Source organism: Manis javanica, chromosome 1 (assembly GCF_040802235.1).
Source record: "Manis javanica isolate MJ-LG chromosome 1, MJ_LKY, whole genome shotgun sequence".
NCBI classification, from domain to species: domain Eukaryota; kingdom Metazoa; phylum Chordata; class Mammalia; order Pholidota; family Manidae; genus Manis; species Manis javanica.
The window spans coordinates 174,791,340-174,809,030 of NC_133156.1; the positions used below are offsets into that span (position 1 = coordinate 174,791,340).

General features: G+C 35.2%; 1 protein-coding gene across 7 annotated transcripts in view; it reads right to left on the reverse strand.

Annotated features, from left to right (window-relative positions):
- Window positions 1–17,691, reverse strand: part of CTNNA2 (catenin alpha 2) — a 1,115,489-nt gene that overhangs the window by 43,988 nt on the left and 1,053,810 nt on the right. For all 7 annotated transcript variants that reach the window (XM_073241862.1, XM_073241858.1, XM_073241861.1 and 4 more), the window contains 2 exons: window positions 13,213–13,394; window positions 1,821–1,926 (listed from right to left, as the gene is read on the reverse strand). In XM_073241862.1, coding sequence (XP_073097963.1) covers window positions 1,821–1,926; window positions 13,213–13,394 — 288 coding nt within the window. The remainder of the gene's footprint in view (window positions 1–1,820; window positions 1,927–13,212; window positions 13,395–17,691) is intronic.

The following is a 17,691-nucleotide window of genomic DNA, read 5'->3' on the forward strand; positions in this document are numbered from 1 at the left end:
TGTGTATTTTAAAAGTTATGAAATAGCTTTTAAATTCTTTGTCACTTATCTCAAAATACATCTAGAATCCTGGGTTGTGTGTGTGCACATGTGGTGAGTTTTCCAGGTATCAAAACTGTGTTGGGCTATGCTTCATTTTGCATAATTGTTGGAAATAAGAGTCCCAAAATGCAATATCATACACAAGAACATGATAAAAAATATTGAACTGGAGGAGCCTAAATAGATTGAAAACTAGTTTCAGCCATTGAGATGCAGAGGATAACGGGAAAGCCGCTCAACCTCCATCTACTTTCACTCCCAGGAAGGAGTCCTTCCGAACAAACTCTGAGAGTCGCCCACCGATGTCTGGTGACCCTGCCCATCCCAACACATCTCAGAATGTGAAGAACAGAATGTGGCATTCTTTCTGGTTGGCACATTTTGTTTGTGTACATGTATGCATATTTTCCAGTATGTTCACGGTCTTTCCTCTCATTTACATGAAAAGTGCAGGAAGCCTGGCAGTTGATATTACCCTGAAATTAGCAATTTAGAAATGGTTTGCTCCTCAACTCCTACAAATTTGGGGAGTTCTCAGATTATGGTAGTATTATGAATGAATTACCTTCACAATTAATTCAAAAATTCAAAAGAAAGCAAAGAACATTCTCCTGGATTAGCCCTTGCATATGCAAAAAAATAAAAATGAGACAAATCTGTTGACTTATTTTAAAAGTAATGCTAACAGTTTGCTTTTCTTTCAGTCTTTGGAAGATGAGTAAATTTGGTATTGATTTGAAGGATTATAGAATCTGGGATGCTGAAGACACAGGTATTTAGAGAAACAGCCCAATATTAAGGATTGAGGGAGAAACACTATAATGAGCAACTCAAAGATCATAGGAAACTAAGGCCTTTTATGAAGAGGGAAACCATCTTGTATCTTTCATTGACTCCAGAGAGCATCAGTACATGGTAGTCTAGTTAGCAAATTCATGCTCACAATGTTGTCTCCATGTAGATAATAGTTCATATAATATTTTATATTTCAAAACCTTATTTTATATTTTAAGACATTTTCCTTTTACAGTGGTACAAAATGTAAACCAGTTACTTAAAGGGATAACCAGAGTTATCTGGAAAAGTCTATTACCTAAAGTACCTTTAACAAGGAATGGAGGATTATTGCAAAAAGATATATTTAGAATAGGATTTGAGAGTCCCAATTCAAGCCAAATAAAATGAAAATTGTGAAAATACACTCAGACATGCAAGGTGAGATTGAGAATTATTTTTACATGTATCCTAATTCAGTATGAAATCACAAAGGATATCAGAGAATTTCATTCATCTCTGAAGCCTTTGAGTCTGGATGAAAATAAAATTAAAATCTGCAGGTTCTTGATTATTTGCATTAATTCCATTAATGCTAGATCATAAATTATTATGAATTTAGAAACATCATTCCAGTGAGATCAGTACGAAATAAAAAGAGGTGAAGTTCTTTCTTTCGCTTCTCTCTTCTGCAGTATACTTGATGTTCTGAATAAGGACAGCTGGGATAATCCATGACTCTCTGGGGGTTATGTCTCCTATGTACAGGATGCTCTTTTTTCTCAAGCAATTTTCATCACAATCCTTAGGAGTCCCTCCTAAACTGAACCCACCTTTGCCATAGCTCAGTCTCGGCAGAATTAGAGGACCATTTGTTAAATGTTAGTGATTCTCCACAACTACCTTTCAGAGGCTTTCTGTAGGGTGCATAAAACCCATTACAGAACCCAAGTGCTAATTAATAATTCCACTCAGCATGTGCTTAATCTTCCCTCTTATATTACCTGATCAGCCACAGCGCGGGCTAATTTGTCCATTCGAGAACCTGCTTCAGCAATTTTCTTGGCAGCATTAATGACATCAGATGTATTTTTCAATGGGCCTTTGCCTCTGAAAGGACACATACAACATAATTAGTAATCCACTTTTATGACAAGGAATAGACAAGTCCATCATATCGTTTGCCCAGGACCCTGCCTTCATATTTGATTTGGCTCTGGCCATGTGAGAAGAATTTTTGAATGTTTTCTCAATTGACTTAAATTTCCATATTAATAGTTCTCTTTACTTCCATTCACTTCTAGGGAATATTTTTCCCTATTTTGAAGTGTATGCTCACATTTTGTTCTTTATGTGATTTCCATATTTTTAAACAGCAGTTCATTTGAACAGATGATTTTCACAAGGGCAATGGGAATGTAATCTTAGATGCTTACTCTGTGTCAATGTTGTTATATATACTACCTCATTCGTCTTCACTACAAACCTACCAAATAGGTATCATCATTCCCATAGAGAAGTGTAGAGGGAAAATTATTAACTCATCTAAGCTTACATAGGCTGTAGGGATAAATTCTCAATTTATACCAGAGTTTGGCCAAAATAATGCACTTGCATATAGGCGTTGTCTTTCATACCATGTCTGGCACTAGTATTATATTAATTGTATTTTTAAGTCTACTTTGACACTTTGAGAAGTCATTGTCTCTTGTACATATAACTGGAAACTGTTCAGTCAAAACTTCAGAAATCTGTTGAGCTCTTACTCTCATTGGCTTGTATGCTTCTGGTACTGACTTAGGAAGACACATACAAAAGCCTGAATGACAACAGATGTCTTTATGCTTTAAACCGCTGCCCCCAAATTTTCACATAAGGTTTTCAACACAGCAAACTGTTTAATACTACATGTCTTTTAAATATTTATTACAAAGGACAAGGAAACTATGCTGCATCATACATCTTCAAACAAAATGTAGCATGTAACTTTCCTGAAAGGTGAAAAATTCCTTATTTTAAAGCATTGTTACTTATTCTGATCCCCTTACATGCATCTGAAAATCAATGCATTTTTTTTCTCATGGCTACAAAATTTCATTCCTATAGTTAGGAATGTGGTGAGATGTAGAGAAAAACTATTTAGAAGTGATTTATTTAGAAAGCATAGCGTTACGTAGAGTGGGCCATGATTGCTATTGTTAAATAACATTTTATAAAAGGGAAGACTTAAAATAACTTCAGAAAATAAATGTAAATGAAGGGCATTTTGTTCAGTTTCCCTTCTGATTTCCCTTCTGGCACTTTTTGCTATTAGTAGCTAAAAGTAAAATATATTGTGTTCATGTCAATGCTTAAATGCACACAGAGAGATATTTAAAACCTGATATTTCATTTTCCCGTGGTAACATTAACTCTTCCACAAAGGACATTGATTATTTTTTCCAGCTGCTATTTAGATTTTTAAATATGGACAGGGATTTCACATGCACATTTTATGTACTATGGATGAGTTAATATGTGACAAATACTGTGACAATCTGTCTCCCATTCTCTAACATTATTTTTTAAATTATTATTGTTAGACAAACTTTCCTTATTTTTGTTTCATATTTGTAAAGGAAAGTTTAGATGCAGGATTTTCAATGTTTAATAATGTTCTCATTATTTTGTATTTCTCTAGAATTTTTAGACCTTAGACAATCACTTTTTTGCAGTTTTATTCTGACACAATATTTGTTATCTTGCCTGTATCTTAAACCATCTTAATCTACAAAAAGCTGCACTCTGCTTGATTTTTCTTTACTAACAATCATGTGTGTTAGTCTATTTCAAGAATGTCAAAGGATTTGAAACACTTCCTCATGAATCTTACAGATCTTTCAACAATTGATTGATTCTGACAAAATGTGCTAAGTTAGTAAAGAACATTTATAGAGACCTGAATTTGCTTGAGGCTCATAACCCCATACTGAAGCCAAAGAATGATTAGAAGCATCTTTTGTGATTACACCAGAGATGACAGTTCATAGACTCACCAGTATTACTTGTAAAAGTTTGAGACTTTAGAGTCCACTACAGACTCAATTCAAATTATACAAAAGATAAGAAATAAGTTGGAGAAGATGTGGAGACAAAGGAACCCTCCTCCACTGTTAGTGGGAATGCAGCCACTATGAGAAGCAGTGTGGAGGTTCCTCAAAAAGCTAAAAATAGAAATACCATATATTCAGTAATTTCACTTCTAGAAATTTACCTAAAGAAAACAAAATCTCTGATCAAAAAGATATGCATTCCTATGCGTATTGCCAGATTACTGACAATAGCCAAGATATATGGAAGCAACCAAGTATCTATAAATAGACAAATGGATAACGAAGATGTGGTACATAAACACAATGGAATATTATTCAGCCATAAGAAGAAAGAAATCTTGCATTTGCAGCAACATGGATGGAGCCTGAGAGTATTATGTTAAGTGAAATAAGCCAGGCAGAGAAAGTCAAATACCGTATGATTTCACTTATATGTAGAATCTGAAAACAAAACAGCAGCAGACTCATAGACACTGAGAAGTAACTGGTGGTTACCATGGGAGAGGGGTTCAGGTGGGTGGGTGAGGTAGGTGAAGGGGATAAAAGGCACAAAATCTCAATCATAAATGGGGATGAAAGTACAGCATAGATAATATAGTTAATAATACTATAATACCTTTCTATGTGGACAGTAACTACACTAGTTAGGGTGAGCATTTAAAAATGTAGTTACCTGTGGAATCACTATATTGTATACTTGAACCTGATATAATGGTATATATCAATTATACTTCAAGGACAGAAAAAACGATTCTTGGGAGCCACAGGCTGGTGATACGGATGTATTTCATGAAACTAGACAGCAAAATAGAAGTTTTAAGGGCAAATATTTCCTCATATTCTAGCTAAGGAAACTGAAACTGAAGGTCATATAATTGACACATCAAACATATGCAAAAAGAATGTGGACTATAACCTCTGTGTCCTGAATCACAAAATTCAGGACTTTCTTTGCTATATAGATTTTATTCTTATAAGAACAGCTAAAGTAGTGATCTCTGAGAAACATACACAGCCTTAACTAGATATTAACATGAAACAAATAACAAAAACAATAATTATCTGACTCAAGAATTTAGAAGGAAGTAGGAAGAAACAAAATTGCTAGATTAATGAGTTAGAAAATAATAAAACACTGGAAATAAATCAATCTTACACTAGCTCAAAAAAGTAAAAATGATACTGCTATCAAGACAAAAAGTGGGAGAAAATATTTAAAAGTAAAACAGGCAGGAGTGAAATAACCTTTGAAAACAGGAAATTAACACTATCATAAAATTACTTTCCTAAAATACATGTAAATAAATTTGATAATCTGGATGAAATAACTTTCTAGGAAAATAGAATTTACGAATGTTAACCTGGAAGAGTTTGAAAAGTCTAGAGTCTGATTTCCTTAGAAGAAATAAATAAGGCTGTCAAAGTGAAAACTGGCCAGAAAATCAGTAAATCCAGATGGTTTCACAGAGGAATTCACTAAACCTTTAAAAATAAGATAATCCCAATGCTATTTAAACACACAGGAAACAGAAAAGGAAGAGTCATTTGAAAACAATTTCATTAAGTAACAATATTGACAGTGTCAGAAGCAGCTAATACAAACTATTTATTGAAGAATACTTATTTGGTAGTAAAACTATTTTGTTAAAATAAAAAAGGAAAGAGGAAGAAAAGGCAAAGAAATAAAGAAAGTGGGACTTGAGTTCTGGGTGGGTTTATTTACACTTGCTCACAAGAGCTGACTGATAATTTTGGGGAATTTGATAAATCAGCTGATAGGCTGGTAGCTTGAAAAATCTGCCATGTCAGGAGTACTTATTCCATAGAACTCAGCAAATACTACAAATACTACCAATAAGAGACTGGTACATTACTGCCAAAGTCAAAGTCAAAATGCATTAAAACACAGTTGAGAGAAAGGGTATTGTGATCTGGAAGAGGGATATGGGGGCTTTGAAGCTGGGTGATGCTTATGCAGGCTACCTTACAGTAATATTTAAGTTGTACACTTACTTTAATGCATTCTTCTGTAGATATATTTCATAACTTAATAATACTCATTCACTTGCTTTTCTTTCAATACTATGGATATGAAAAAAAATTAATTTTTATTTCTGTGATGACAGAAGTCAAGTATCTCTTTATCACTTATTGATCATTATTAATCATTCACATGTTCTTTTGTCTATGTTGTTCACTCAAGTCTTCCACACATTTCTCTACTGACTTGTTTTTTTCCACCTAAATTGCTTGTCTAAGCTCCTTAGATGTTTTGGCTTATGATCTCTGGTTAGTTGTTCATGTTGTAAATTACTCCTTTCAGTTGTAGCCTTTATGCTTACTTTTACTACAGTTTTTTAAAATATAAATTTTCATTTTATTGTGGTCTTATGCATAAATCATTTCTACTATAGTTTGTACTTTTCACATATTAGGAAGTTCTTTCTTAATGGAGGTGTTAGCTAATGCTATGGTGGTAATCATTTTTCAATATATATTTGTATCAAATCAACACATCATATACCTAAACTCCCACACTGTAATATGACAACTATATCCCAGTAAAGTTGGGGAAAAGAAAGAAAAGTTTGTCTCTGTTCCGAGATAATAAAATTATTTTCCCATTTTACTCTAAAATTTTAAACTTTCCTTTTCATATTCAGATATTAAATTCAGCTGCAGTTTAGTTTTTGGCTTGTAAGGTGAGGTAGGACTCACATTGTTACTTTATTTTTACATAACAGTAACCAATTGTCCTTTGAATACTTATTGAAAAGTTAATCCTTTCCTCTGGTCTTCTTTATGTTTAGATTTTGTACCATTTTTTAATTCTGCATGATTAAGTGTATTACCTTATAATAAATATAAATTCAGACAAATACAGTTAATTAATTCATGGCAAAGCAGCCAAACAGGAAAAAAGTGGGGAAAGATAGTCTCTTTAGTAAATGGTTCTGGGAAAGCTGGACAGTCACATGTAAAAGAATGAAACTGGACCACTATCTTATACCATATACACAAAAAGCAACTCCAAGTAGATCAAAGGCTTGAATATAAGACCTGAAACTTTTAAACTCCTGGAAGAAAACATAGGCAGTAAGCTCCTTGACATTGGTCTTAGTGATGGGTTTTTAGATTTGACAATATTTAACAGTATTAACACTGTTAGAACTCAAATTCAGTAAAGTAACAGGATACAAAATTAACATATAGAAATCTGTTGCATTTCTTTACTATCACAATCTGTTTAAAACACAATCTGATTAAAACTGGGCAGAGGACTTGAATAGACATTTTTCCAAACAAGATATACAGATGGAAAGATGCTCTATAACAGTAATCATAAGGGAAAGGCAAATCAAAATCACAGTGAGGTATGACCTCACACCATTCATATTGGCTATGATCAAAAGGATAAAAAATACAACTACTAAATGATCCAGCAATTCCACTTCTGGGTATTGATCTGAAGAAAATGAAAACACTAGTTTGAAGAGGTATGCATCCCTATGGTCATTGCAGCACTATCTACTAGCCAAGCTAGGGAAGCAACCTGAGTGCCCATCAATAGTGATTGAATACAGAAGATGTGAGATGAGATAGATAGACAGACAGACAGACAGACAGACAGACAGATAGACAGATAGATAGATAGATGATGGAACATCACTCAGCCATAAAAAAGAATGAAATCATGCTATTTGCAGCAACATGGTGGACCTGAAGGATATTATGCTAAGTGAAATGAATCAGACCAAAAAAGACAAATACTGTATGGTCTCACTTTTATGTAGATTTTAAGAAACAAAACAAATACAACAAAGCACAAACAGACTCATAGATCCAGGAAACAAAGTTGATTTCTAGAAGGGAAGAAGGGTTGACAAGTGGGCAAATTAGGTTAATTTGGATCAAGGACACACTTCCAGTCATAAAGAAGTCACGGGGATGTAATATACAGCATAGGGAATACAGTCAATGTTACTGTACTAACTTTGTATGATGACAGATGGTAAGTAGACTTATTGTGGGGATCATTTTGTAATGTATAAAAATATCAAATCACTATGATATACATTTGAAACTCAGAATATTACAAGTCAATTATACTTTATGAAAAAAGTGTATTACCAGCAAAAAAGCAGACATATAGATCAATGGAACAGAATAGAGAGCTCAGAAGTAAATCCTCCTAAGTACAGTAAAATCATTTTCAACAAGGGTATCAAGACCAATCAATGGGAAAAGGGCAATATCTTCAACAAATAGTGTTGGGAAAAGTTTATATCCACATGCAAAAGAATGAAGTGGAACCCTTATCTTACACCATATAAGAAAATTAAACTCAAAATGGACCAAAGACCTTCACACAAAAACTAAACTATAAAAATTTTACAAGAAAACATTGGGGTAAATCATGACATTGGATTTGGCAATGATTTTTTACATATAAGATCAAGAACCGGCAAAAAATGAAAAATGGATAAATTTGACTATGTCCAAATTTCAAAAAACTTCTGCAACAGAATATAAAGGCAACCCACTGAATCAGAGAAAATATTTCCAAGTCATGTATCTAACAAGAGGTTATTATCCAGTACATATAAAAACTCCTATAACTCAACACTAAAATTCAACCAACCTAATTAAAAAATGGGCAAAATGTACATTTCTCCAAAGAAGATAAACAATGGCCAATCTGCATATGAAAAGGTGTTCAACATCACTAATCATTAGAGAACTGCAAATAAACATCACAATGAGATATCATCTTGCACTCTGTAAAAACAGAAAATAAGGAGTGTTGGTGAGGATGTGAAGAAGTTGGAACTTTCGTGCACCATTGATGAGAATGTAAAATAGTACAGCTTCTGTGCAAAACAGTGAGGAGGTTCCTGACAAAATTAAGCATAGAATTACCATATAATCCAGCAATTCCAATTATGGGCATATACCCCAAAGATCTGAAAGCATGCTTTCAAGGAGATATTTGTACATGCATGTTCACACCAACATTATTTACAATAGCTAAAATAGAATCAATCCAAGTGTCTAACAATGAATTAATGGATAAACATAGTATGATACATACACAAAATGAAATATTATTTAGTCTTAAATAGGAATGGAAGTCTGACATAAACTACAACATGGATGAATCTTGAGAACATTATACTAAGTAAAAGAAGCCAGTCACAAAAAGACAAAATATATTTCATATGAGATATTTAAGAGCAGTCAAATTCATTGAGATGGAAAGCAGAACGGTGCTTGTCAGGGGCTGAGGGGACAAGGGAATGGGGAGTTGGCATTCAGTGGTACTGAAAAATTTCTAAACATTGATGGCAGTGATGACTGCTTAAAAATGTGAATGTACTTACTGCCACAGAACTGTATACTTAAAAATGGTTAACATGGTAAATTTTATTATATATGTTTTTCACCATAATAAAAAGCAGTTAATTTAAGTAGTCACAAGTGGCTAGTGGCTACTGCATTGGACAGCACAGGTTAAAATGAGCCACAGTCATATGAATAATGTGAAGTGGGTGCCGGCAGAAAGAAAACAAACAAAAAGCCAGGCTCAGAAAAGAGATAATAAGTTTGAGTCTTCCTATCAGTGGAAGGCAATGTTGGCAAAGGGACTGGACCCATCGGCTATAGCTCCTAGTATTAAAATGATGACTTATATACCCTTTATGCTGTGTTTTAAAAGGTGCTATGAGGTGACCTTACAGCCAGAATCTATCAGATTGCTCCATCTGGAACATGTTTTTAGAAAGAACATCAAGCCATTAAGTTGGGTTTACCATACAGACTGCTGTGACCTTCTTTTTTTGGGTAATCGGTGATTCTTATACCAGGGTCAATATTTGGAAGCTTTCCCAGGAAGTGGTCACTCTAAAAAAAGAGGATCATGGAAAACTATTCCTGTGTCCCTGCTATCCACAATTTACCAACTAATTTATATTTATTTCATGAAAAGGTAATAGGTATTAATATAAAAAAATAAATGTGTGAGCTAATGTTCTTAGAACCCACAAGTCTTAAATTCTGAGTTAATCCAAATTAAAGTTTTGTTTGATATAGCTTTCTCAATACCTCTAATTTGTCAATATAATGTGACTCTCCAATAATGAGACAGAGTATGTAAGGAGTGTATTTGCAAATGTATTGAATCATAGAAACCTCTTTTTAGAGCCAAGATTCCATAAAATATACTTAGAAAATATCACTTTCACCCACTGGCTGAAGCAACATAAAGACAGCACAGTAGAAAAATTGAATGCATATGGGGATTATTGAGGAGTTGGGTGAGATTGCAAAACTAAGAGTAGCAAGGAAGTAACATTTATATTATGGCCTTGAAGTTGAAGGACAAATATGCACAAAATTGAGAAGGAAGTCTAAGGGTCAATAAAGGTAGGCCTTGGATAGCAAACTGAATTTTTATTTTATTCTAGGAAAAAAGGAGCAAATGAAAGTTTTGGTGCAAAGATTGCCCTTTAATGGCCAGATGTAGCGTGGCATGGACTGACAAGTGTCAACAATTGGAACTAAAGGACCAGTCACATGATACCTGGGCTAAGGTACTGAGTGTCTGAACTAAGACAGGGATGAAGTTAGGGAAGTGTGGGGTGATTACATTTTTAGTCTAGTGCTCAATATCTTACTGAGTTGATTGTACCCTGATTTGTTTTCTTAGCCTGAACTCCATTTCCTTAAAGATCAGAACTTACAGTTGATCTCAAAAGACGGCTTTTCCCTTGCCTTACAATTAAATTTGAGTTTCTTTCCTCAGCTGTCCCCTTACACACACCTTTTTGTTATTGGGATGCAAGACTGGTACATGCTTTCTTTCTTTCTGAAAATGACATTAGGAATATGGATTCACCCCACAGGACACTGCTTCTTCCCCTGCCTGTGAGGGGGAGGTCGAGAACCGAACAGGAAGAAGACATACGCAAGGTATAATCAGTTTTATCCTCCATGAAGAAGTTATTACACAAATAATGAGGCAGAACCTCTCCAATTTCAACAATAATGGAGTGGCTATCATTGAGATTACTGAATCAAAGTAATTAGTTAGCGACCGATAAGAATAAAACAACAAGGGAATAAATGCAAAGGTATTTTTTGTGCCCAAGTGCCCTTTAAACATATGATTTGAGAAGAGTAGCCAAGTTTCGATTTTTGATCAGCTGTATCTGTTCCTTTACATAAGAGAATGTAATACACAGGCGTCATTAGAAGTACAGAGCTGAAATGATTCCTCCTTGAACTGGAAGATGTCGGCAAAAATAATGCATATAGTTGAGTCGGTGAACTCAAGTGGGAGGCCTCAGAGGAAGGCTCAATTCAACTACCTCTTTGCAAAGGAAGATACTGTGCAGATCAAATCTCAGCTTCCTGTGTTCTATTTCCAATTCACACCTTCTTCTGTTTCTCTGGTCATTAATAACTATACCCCTCCCTGGGCCCTCACAAAGGGGTACAAAACTACCCATCAGAGAGTGGGAAAAATGATAACCAGTAGCATTCCAGACATTTCATTATTCAAATCAGCACAAAATTATTACATGAAATCCCTAGGAAATTAAAGCAGCCTTCTTTTCACTTTTAAAACTGCACTTTGACTAATTGAAAGTCTCCCTTATTTAACACCATCTAGACCCCCTCAAATATATCTCTTCCTTGACCACAGTTATATATGATCTAGAGCATTATAAAATGTTCTCCTGATCTAAACTAGCAACATGACGAGATTCATTACTCACTTTAAACTAATAAGATTATTTGTGCAAGTGATGTTATTAATGGATTGCATAATATCCATCAGATAAAATACTAATACAATGTTGAAGCAAGCAAATTAAGTCATTACAGGCCTTGAAAAGCAACAACTGAGGCTGCCATGATAGTCTGATTTGTAGTAAATTCAGACTGTTTTTTCCTATTATTATTATTTTTTTTGGGTGGGGGAATAAATCTGTGAAGCCAACAAGGACTAACCAAATATACAAATTTGAACTTTTAATGAATACAATGACATTTAAAAGTCTCGAAGGTCACTGTCATAACAGAAAAGTCATTTCACTGAAGTCAAAAACAAATTAAAACTATTTGGAAAAAGGGCCAAGCAATGCTATTAGTACATATGGGCCAGAGGTAAAGGGTAAGGGGGATGTGGCCGAGATGCTCCATATTTTATTATAACTATAATCAATTGTAGCCCTTCTTATTAGATGCATTCAACAACCTTTAAAAAAAAATGCCACCCATAAGATGATGTTTTGACATTGCCACATATCCTAACAGACTTTTAATAACAAATACCAGGTTGAATCATTAAAACACCTTTGCTCATGTGTATCTATGTGTGTGTTTTTCCCAGAAAAACTACATCTATGGCAAAATGATAGCTTACATTTGTATGGAAGCATAATTTACAATTATATTATCTCTTTGAATTTTAAAACTCTCCTGTATAGTGGATAAGAAAATCATTATTTTCCCATTTTTCAAATAAAGAAAGAGAGTGAGACTGGTCCAAATTCGCCTGGTATTTGGACTCCAAATCTAAGCATCTTTCCATTGAGCTTTGTTCTCCCTTGGTTTGGCCTTTGCGTGGTTGGAAGGACAGAAACATCACCTCCCTTTAAAGAGGAGACTAAAAATGCAGTGGCTAAACAGCAATGTCCCCTGGTGAAGAAAAGACTCCTGACAAAATTCTGACTGGTCTCTTGATTTATTATAGGCACTGCTCAGAGCAAATGGGAATAAAACTTATAAAGTTTTTATTTTCCCACCAAAATTATTGAATCAGATTGTCAAAGCTGATTCTTTGTATGCAAGGGTAAAATATGAGCTGAAATTAAAGCTAGACCATGAACTAGCATTAAAGATATTTACATATATACATACATACGCATATGCATATTTTTTTCTAAAAGGATATTAACAAATCATTCACCTTACCTTCAAAATAATATTTAAACACATTATAAAACAGCATACACCAAAAATGAGTCACACAACACCTAGGGGTCTGATTTTATGACTGACTTTGGATAGACAATTAAAACAGTAATATTCAGAAAAATGAACCTGTTCTTGACCAAAAAAGACCCACCTGCTAAGAATTAGGTCCAGATCATTTTGACTTACACATGTAAATTTTTTAATACCACTACCTTGCTTTGATACAGTATTTTAATTTTTCAGCAGGCTTTTACATGCTAATATACACTGTTATGCTTCTGGGTTAACGAGAAAATGTAACCTCCCTGTCTCTGGGCCTCACCTTGTGAAGTCCGTCATCTCCATCATGATCATGCACATCTGCTTGGCCAGCACGATGATGTCATTGCCGCTGTCGTCCCATTTGGCCACTTCAGCATCCAGCTTGCTTTTCTCTTGGTGGAATATCTCCACCTGCTCAGCTATTTTTGCTTTTTCCTCCTGCGGTAGCTGTGCCATGATGGCCTGTGTGGGTTACAGAAAAAGTGTGACTAATGAGGACAAAGTAAGGACAGATAGTCGGTTGACTCTGCCTCCAGTTAATGGCAAACCCACAACCTGATGAGGTTTACAGGCTGCCCCACCATTCTGGAAAGTGCATTATCTCCATCCCCAGGAAGGCAAAAGTACAGATTAGAGAGGTCCCCAAAATGCCCGTCCCCATTTCCACATACAAAAAATAGAGAGATCCAAAGGTCCATGCACACTGACAATAACAGAATTTCTCTGTCGCTTTGATGGTGTATGTTTGTTCAAAAGAATCTATTCTTAACAATTTTTATATTTGGTCTCAGAAAACTTTTGCCAGATGAAAGAATGCACCTCTTTCAACACTGAAATCTGTTCAGAAAAGGGAAAAAAGAAAAAAAAAGGCTTTCTGTTGCTGGGAAGGAGAGGCATTCTAAACAACATGTAAGCATCCAAGTCAGGTGGGGTGACTTTCCATGAGTGTTAATGAAAGAGTCCACAGTTAGATGCCCAACAAAAATCCCCTGCTCAGGGCATTTCAAGGGTGACATCCATATTCCCAGCACCTCCACCTCTTCTATGGAAATCCTGGGATGACCCCTGATCCCTATAATGACTATGAGTGTGTAGTCAGAGAAGCTGTGATGGGACAACGTATAGGAATAGGAAGCAAAGGTTGATTTTCAATAGTTGCTAGGTAATGAAATACAGAAAAGGAAGAACTACAATCGATTCTCATTATTCATGGATTCTTCATTTGCAAATTTGCATACTCTTTAAAATTTATTTGCAACCCCAGAATCAATACTGTGCTTTTAGTCATTCATAGACACATGCAGAGGTGCAAAAAATGTGTGTCACTCAACATGTGTGTTCCCAGATGATGCTTCAGCATTCATCTAAAAAGGGATTCTCTGCTTTCTGGTTTCAGCATTCATACTATAAAGAAGTATCTTTTCTGCAGTTGATTTAGTGTTACATTTTCCATGCCTTTGTACCTTTTGTTGGTGATTTTGCTGTTTAACCCAGACCCAACCATAGGGCTGCACTGTTGCTAAGTGTCCCTAAGCCCAAGAGACTATGATGTGCCTCAAGGAGAAATTTTTTATATTAGATAGGCTTCGTTCTGCCATGAGTTCTAGTGTTCCTGGCCACAAGTTCAATGTTATGAACTATTGGTGGATTGAAGATGATATCAAGGCTAGCAGCTCTCAGGAACCTAACCCTGTATTTCCTCTAGGAGCAATGCTTCAGTAGTTGCTAACTAAAGGTTCATGAGGACTTTACAGAAAATAAATACTCTGAATAAAGAGAAATCAACTGTATTTGTTATTTGACATTTATGCATCAGGCACAGAGTGAAATGTGTGGTATCACCTTCCCCTCCTAGAGATGCAACCAGTTTCAAAGAAAGGACCACATGAGTAAGCATGTCAGCCCTAGTGTCCCTCTGATTCTGGGACACATATATACTCTGGAAGAGAGACCGAGAAAGCATGACTTGGTGGGCCTACAGCTTTTGCAAAGGACAAGTACAATTACGCAAAAAGATTGCCTCCTAAAGTGTAAAGCTCCTCCCAGTATGAGTGACTTGTTTGAAGCAGAGGTAGCTGAAGTCAAACAGAACTGTCCGTGGACCTAAGCTCAGGAAAATTGGGCTGAACCAGGCTCTTTTACTGTCTTGGGTTCAGAGCTCATTGCTGCTGGATCATATCCTAACTTCTCCAGATACAATATAAGAATAGTAAACAGTTACCTCAAAATGTTTTGCTGGACAGCAAATGAAATAATAAATGTGTTAAGTGTTTTATCCAAAAAAAAAAAATGACAGTCAGTCATGTATGGAGTTATTGTTAACCTTATCATCATTTCTGCATTAGTTTTCCTTTCTAGTTACCTCTATAGTTGATTACTTAATTGCCATTAAAGAGAAGGGATGGACCCATAGTGTAGGTGATTGTCAATAAACAGAAGGCTGACATAATTCTCTGAGTACAGACATGTATACTGGGTACTGTGCAAAGAAGCTTATGTATGTCAAAAAAACGTAATTATATAAGATTAATAATATTATTATTATCTCTATCTTATTAATAGTGATACCAAAGCCCAGAAAAATTAATTAAATTCCCAATTTTACACAACTGATTAGCTGTAGGATTAGGATTCAAACCCAGGTCAGCCAACGCCATAATCACTGTATACAACTGCATCACACGCATGTCCATCAAGGTTAGACAATGGACAATAATCCCAGACTAGCAAGGCAAAGGGGGCTGATATTACAGGTGTTGTCCACCAAGCTAAGCATACTAGAGGTGAGACTTCATCTGCCCAAAGTAAGGACTGTCTTTGTCTGATTTGCATAAAGATATCCTTAGACTAGCAGCTGCACAAATGTTACATCTTACTAACAGACAGCCAGATCTACTCACTTACATGTATGCATGTGTGTGACTTTATATAAATAGGGTGTGAGTGCCTGTGTGTGTGTGTGTATGTGTACACAAATTACAATCCATATTTAAAAATCCAGACTGGTACAAATACTAGAGTTAAAGAATTTAAAATATGATATTTTGAAAAATCTTTTGAAGTATTTTTAATAAAAACTATATTTAAAAATGTGGCCAATACACAAAAGAGTATGTTGTAAACACATATGCAATATTGTGCAAATAACAAGGCAGTTGTTGCAATGCATTTGAAATCAGTGTAGATTTGCTGAAGTTAAATATGAACTTTTTTTCCTGATACCTACCTGGTGATCTAATGCTGTCCTATATTAATTTGTCCTCCTCATACAAAATCAATAATCATGTTTTACTTAGACTTCCGAAGAAGTCCAAACCAACATCACTTAAAGCATTCATGAGATGCTTCTCTGTAAAAGAATCTAAAACTACCCAGAAGACCTCCAGACTCTACATTCAATCCCCAGATAGAATTGATGAATCTTTCATTGTCCCCAAAGGGTTAATTTGTGCATCGAAGGGTGTAACATCTGTCAAATTTATCATTTAAATTTCAATTACACAGTTTAGCATTTGAGTACTAACTGCCTCACTTTACTCTAAATCCCATTAATGCCCTACCTATGATTTCTCTCTTGAGCTTCCTCAGAGTTGGAGGCTTCAGCAACCCATAGGAGTAGAAACTCAATAAACATCTTTTTATTGATGGCTTAAACATTTTCCACTCACAGCATCAGCACAGTTCAAGAAAAGTTACTGGGACTGACAAATATTTTCTAAGGGCACAGTTCTGAAGAAAAAGTGACTGCTTCAAAGCAGATTTGCAAAGGAAGATGTTATTTTGACTCTAAGGGTGCCCAGCTCGCATAATGCACTTAATGGTGTGTGACTCGCGTGCGAGCGTCGCTCCATTTGTTTCTGCTTACATAGCTATCGATAAGCTTAAGTCTTTTCCTCAATATTCTTAAAATGTTCTTCGTTTTTAAAAATTCATAATTGACCTTTTCCGAAACTGGAATTTAAAAAAAGGTTATCTATAAACAGTAGATCACAAACTGCGAAATTTGCAAGTTAATCAAATTAAAATTCAACACATGAGTTTTAATTAAGTCTTATCAATGTAACTCAGCAGTTTGAAATGTTAACACATTAAAGCCGTTCCAGCTTAAAAAAAATTAGAGGCTGACTACATTTAAATCAAGTTGAACACAAACTACATAACATAGAATTTGTTCATTCCCTCAGACCAAGGAAACAGAAGAAACATAGCTTTTCTGCTGGTGTGCTGTGAGCGCCTGGGGCCGCCTGAGTGTGTGCTCTTGTTCACAGCAGCTGGGCACAGCAGTCTGGATGCTGATCGGGGCCCCAGACTGGCATTATCAGAGCCTTCAATCCTTCAAGCCACAAACTTTCCTATTTTTCCTCCCATCCCAGGCTCTCAGTCTTCTGAATGGCCAACTCTTCTTTTGTGATTAATGCTATAAACTCTACTTATTAAATGAAAGTAGAAATCACTGATACAAGCCAACAAACACTCAGTCCAGGATCTTTCTTCAGTCTAAATTTCAAGGAGCTTCTGGTATGATGATTTTTCCAATCTCAATGAGAAAGATGACTTTTGAGGTCTATGGACCTTCAAATTGACAAATGTTAGTTTCTTAAGTGCAGAACAAGAGTCTAACATTAAGACTTCAAGTATGTGAATATTTATAAATAATTATTAAAATGGATTAAACTCAATGTGCCTGTTTCTATTCACTTGTTTTTAAAATGGTATAATAAATATAAATAGTTAAGGAGTGGTCCTTGGACTTTTACCA